Source organism: Penaeus japonicus, unplaced genomic scaffold, assembly GCF_977035675.1.
Source record: "Penaeus japonicus unplaced genomic scaffold, GWHDUDI00000001_assembly GWHDUDI00000024, whole genome shotgun sequence".
NCBI classification, from domain to species: Eukaryota; Metazoa; Arthropoda; class Malacostraca; order Decapoda; family Penaeidae; genus Penaeus; species Penaeus japonicus.
Window position 1 is genome coordinate 16,341,571 of NW_028234426.1, and position 5,000 is coordinate 16,346,570.

Below are 5,000 nucleotides of genomic sequence, written 5' to 3' on the forward strand. Positions count from 1 at the left end.
TCAACCTCCTTTTAAGTTAGTGTGACGCAACACCTAAGTGACCACGTTGTTACCTTCAGCCTTTATGTGTGAATGGAAATTATTTACCATTTATAATAATCTTGTTTGTTTGAGTCTTTAGATGATTCATGCCACTTATACTTTCACGCAGACCTGTTGCATTACAGCATGATAAGATATTCTTAAGCGTCGGTACTTTATCAAGGCTATTTAATCTCTCAAGTAATATATGCCTGCGCACGAAGGTTATTTAGCACTTTTCGCTTTGAATACTGTCGGTCTTTCTGCCGACTCACGCAACCCAGAGAGCCCACATCAGTCCCAAGCCATTGTGCGCGGGACTTGAAGACACCACGAGGGCTGCCGGATAACTTTCGAATAATAAAATTAAAGGGACTTGGGGCATGCGGGTGAAGGCAGAGTGACGCGGTGCTAAGGGCGGAGAAACACTACAGACGGTTGTGAAGAAACGTGACAGGATGGCAGTGACATGACTTGCAGATGTGAGAAGAAGATGAGATGAGAAATAGGAAAAGGAAAGTTACTGCTTTGGCGGCAGATGAGTAAGCACTCAGAAATGTATCTTAAGGCAGCACATGTAGCAGCGCTGACCGAGCGAGCAGTGTGAGTTATGCGAGGCGATGGTGTGAGGGAGGTTGCGTAACTCGATCGCCCAGTAGACAGAGACGTGAAATACGAAGAAATCACGATAGAGACATTAGTGTGATTAATACAACTTTTGATAACTCCATCTTATTAAACTAAATAGGATCACAATGACAGTTATATATCCTATACTAATACTCGTCTAAACAATGATTCATAATAAACTTAATAGACTTAATAGACTTAGACTTTTCTAAGAACAATGATGCATGAGATGTGCACACATAAAAGCTCAGGGACAAAAGCAACCTTGCGCAATGCAGAGAGCGACAGCGCCGTAGCGCCGCCTCACGTTGCTGCGGTGGGCACGCGACGAGGGCTGGCGGGGCGAAGTCTTTTTATAATGCCTCTCAAGGACTGGCTTGTGTTTGCACATAGTGACATAGCCATTGAATTGTGCACCACCAAACATCATGTAGGTGAGGGACTGATTTCTGACTAACATTTTTGTAGTAGGGCTCTTTGTGTGCTCAGGATATGTAATTCATTATGATATCGGAGTGATGGAAATATCTGTCATGGAAGTTGCAAAAATGTTCCCCTACTCTGACAGGCGTGCGGGCGCTGCCTCATCAGTCGCCTTGCAGAGGTCCCGTCTCCAACGGAAGGTTGAATGAACGTCACGGTTGCAGTGGCTCGGGTCATTGTGTCCAGTAATTAAAGTGTCACTTCGCTGACCCTCGCTGGACCACTTATTATCATCGCCAAAAAGAACATCTTTGGCGGAGAAGTAGCGTTCGACCTAGTCCGAATGCGGATATTAGAATGGTTGACGAGTTTTTCTTTGTCAGATGCATTAAAATTAGAGACGCTATTTGTATTATCGAAATTACTGATGTTGTAACGAGTAAAGTTAATATCCTTCAAAATGAATAATAAAGTCAGGATATCTGGATCAAGGCGTCACTTGCATAATGTATATGGATGGTATGGCTGCAAGTGCACATCAGCGGTACAACCGCACATAACGAAAATCCGTGGAGATTTATTCCAGTATTAAGGTAATCCACAGCCAGTGAACAAAGGGCTCCAACCCTGTTGACTCAAGGTGATTGGAAAGAGTAAAAAAACAGTGGGTGAATCGAGCATGTGTGTGCAGAGTCAACATTACACTATAGTGCTTCTCCTGTGTTCTTGTCAGCCCTGATCCAGGATGTTTATTGTGGGTCAGGCTGGGAAAGTCCCGTGAATCATTTTCCGCCGAAATGATGTTATCATTGTTTATCATCTCGGGTGTGAGTATTCTTTTGAAATTTATACTAATACTAAGACGGTCAGTGTCTGTGAATAAACAGACTTGAGGTCAGAACAGGTGTCGCTATGTCGTTGTAATATGCCAATAGTATGATTCTTAGCTAATTTCTCCAAGAAAATAATACAAAATGCCGTTCTTTATCCATTTAAAAACTGACCGAAGAGAGCGGGAAGTTTAATCTAACTGTTTTTGTTATCAATCTCACTTTCCTTCTATTTTTTGTACATATTCTCTCTCTCTCTCTCTCTCTCTCTCTCTCTCTCTCTCTCTCTCTCTCTCTCTCTCTCTCTCTCTCTCTCTCTCTCTCTCTCTCTCTCTCTCTCTCTCGCTCACTCACTCTCTCACTCACTCACTCTCTCTCTTTCATTCTCATTCTCATCCTTATTCTTATCCTCATTCTCATGCTCATTCTCATGCTCACTCTCTTTCTCTTTGTCTTTCTCTCTTACTCGTATTTAACCTTATCTGAGGTACTTTTAGCTACGGTTACCCTATACAACATCAGCAGCCAGCGTCATCAGCAATGGCGTACACTGTACAATATGTCCAGCGTCCAATTCCTCCTTTTCACAACTGAGAGGCATAGATGTTAGTGCAGTTTATCTATTAGTGTGGAGTAGTAGTTAGCAATAAGGGGAAGAGTGCTTGGCATTGCCTCGTGTGTCCCATATCAATGTGAAGACACATCCGATATCTATCGTTATCTCGTGTACCGGTTACTCATCATATGAAGCTTGTTCTATCAAACGGAAAAAGGGCTTAAGTAAACCTTTAAATATTTACCTGAATGTCTGTAGAGTAGGAAATGCCGAATCAGTTTTCCTTGAGAGCGTTTTCCTGTTGCATTTCGTCGTTCATCTGCAAAATGGCGATCGCTTCGGAAATCGCCGTCGCCTTCGTCGTCGCCCGTTCCTTCCAGTGCAGCTCGCTGGAGTTGCTGGGCTCGAGTGCGAGGATCTGGACGGAGTATTCGAGCTGGCGGAGGATGCGCGTGAGGGCGCCGATGTATGCGCCAGCACTCAGCTCTCCTTCGGCGTGCTGCGTCTGAGCCACTCGCGTCTCTACCATGGACAGCTGGAACAGCGACACTCCTGAGGGGGACACGAGTCCTATAGGTTGACGCATTGCCTTGTGGGAAGTGAGGCTCAGTCTTTCGTGAAGGACCGTGGCTGTGTATGACCTAATCTATGCTACTAGTACAATTTTGTTTTTCTTACTCTACTGGTATTATACAGGATATATAATTCAAGTTTCCAGTTGAATACTCCCTCTGAATCGGTATAAAAAATAATATGGTAACATCATCTCATTGTCAATAACTTGAATATTCAGTTGTAAATCATGCATGCTCTGTAAACACAAAATGTTGTTGTTTTTTGGATGATATATCATGTTGCATTGCTTACCTCTTCTCCGCGTGAGTCCAGGTTCAAATAGCTGATAGATCCCCATGAGACGCCTCCATATTTCCTGCTGCAGCTTGAGTGCCGCTAAGCTGGTGTCGTTCTTGAGCGTCTTCAGGCTCGCCTGAGCCGCCGTCACCCACACGTAGTGGCTGTCGTGGAATGTGCGCGCAATCTCCGCCAGGAGGCCGTCCACCTCGCTGTAAGAACTGCATCGCTCGTCTATAGCTTTGACGTGACGTTCCGCTTCGTCTTTGATCTCTTGGCTCTCCCGTCTCTCATCACACTCGGGGCACTTCCAAGGGGCATCGACTCCTTCTCGTGGTTCCAGAAACTTCCCTGGGCACTTCGGGCAGCGCGGCGAGGAGTAGTGAGTGCCAAGTTCAGTGGGATCTTCACATCGGCGGCACTTGCAAGAGAAGAAATATACGCTTTTGAAGTCAAACTGCCTCTCCCAAAGAGGCTCCTCTGGTGGCGTGTAGCTGAAAACGAGAGGGTCTCCTTTCTTGATGGCCACAGCAGTGCGAATATAGAGAGCGTTACTGGCATCTGATCTTATTGTTAGGTTGGGTAAGCACGAGTGATTTAGCAGAGCAATCTTAGGGTATATACCGCGCAGATGTTCCCCTTTCGGACCCCGAATGTTGATGCAATTAGTTATCATGATGCCTCGAACTTTGTGCACTGTGTCCGCATCAAAACCACAATGTATCACCTCCGTGAGGAAGCGAACGCCAGCCATGTGGTAGGGCTCCTGCTGCTCCCGGCGAGCCTCCACGTGGCTCTCCATGGCCATAAGACGGGTCCAGACGGCTGGGTTTGTTTCGCGCAGGAGAAGGCAGCGAAGAACCAATATCATGTCATACCGCGGCGTAACGCCCATGTTGATTGGGGGGCCGACCCGCTTGACATCTTGCGCCAGAATGGCACACTCGTTCACGTGGAGGTCCTTCTGGTGGCACTCAGGAGAGCACATAGGCCAGAAACATCCGGGGCAACGGAAGGACTCCAGGTCTGTGATGGCCGCGTGGCAGCCCAAGCAAATTGGGAAGCACGTGCCAGTGGGACCGCAGACAACGGGGCTCTCATTCAGCACCAGCTGACCTGCTTTTAGGTCACGGGACGCAACCAAGTACCTGTGAAGCAGAAAACTGAGTGCAGTACTGGCAATACTTCATCAGATGGCGTTTCAAGGTATAACGGGAGTTGGGAACAGATAAGGAGATAAATGGAAAGAAGGTGGAAAGAATAGAGAAAATAGAAATAAAAAGAGGAGTATAGAGATATAAAACACAGCATGAATATACGAGCAAAATAGGAGAGAAAATCTGAAGGGGATTGAAGGGAGGAGGAGGAGATAACTTGAGCTTAAGGATATTGAGGGATGGAGACAAATATCAATGCAGGGAAGTTACATGATGCACAGGCAGAGAATGGCACGTAATGGTTACCTTCCTTCCTTGGGGTTTTCCACCTGTGTGATAGGCCTGCACTCCTCCCGGTGCAGCGCCCAGTGTTTGCGTTGGTGGTCTCGGCAGCAGTAGTGCACGTTGCTGCATCCACCGCACCTGAGCTTTGCTGCTGTGCCACAGACACCGCAGGCTCCCTCCTCCCCCGCCATCTGTGATCTGTTTTGGCACCGCAAGCATAATGTAAGAGAACTCGCAGAATTTCAC

The 5,000-nt window shown here is 46.7% G+C and overlaps 2 protein-coding genes across 2 annotated transcripts in view; one reads left to right on the top strand and one right to left on the bottom strand.

Moving 5' to 3' along the window:
- Positions 1–5,000, bottom strand: part of LOC122256803 (uncharacterized) — a 15,853-nt gene that overhangs the window by 1,367 nt on the left and 9,486 nt on the right. The window contains exons 3-5 of the mRNA XM_086551185.1: positions 4,776–4,952; positions 3,328–4,460; positions 2,705–3,012 (exon numbers count right to left, since the gene is read on the bottom strand). Of these exons, the coding sequence (XP_086407311.1) occupies positions 2,735–3,012; positions 3,328–4,460; positions 4,776–4,952 (1,588 nt within the window). The 3' untranslated portion in view covers positions 2,705–2,734. The remainder of the gene's footprint in view (positions 1–2,704; positions 3,013–3,327; positions 4,461–4,775; positions 4,953–5,000) is intronic.
- Positions 1–5,000, top strand: part of LOC122256805 (organic solute transporter subunit alpha) — a 68,202-nt gene that overhangs the window by 993 nt on the left and 62,209 nt on the right. The gene's annotated exons all lie outside the window — the stretch shown is intronic.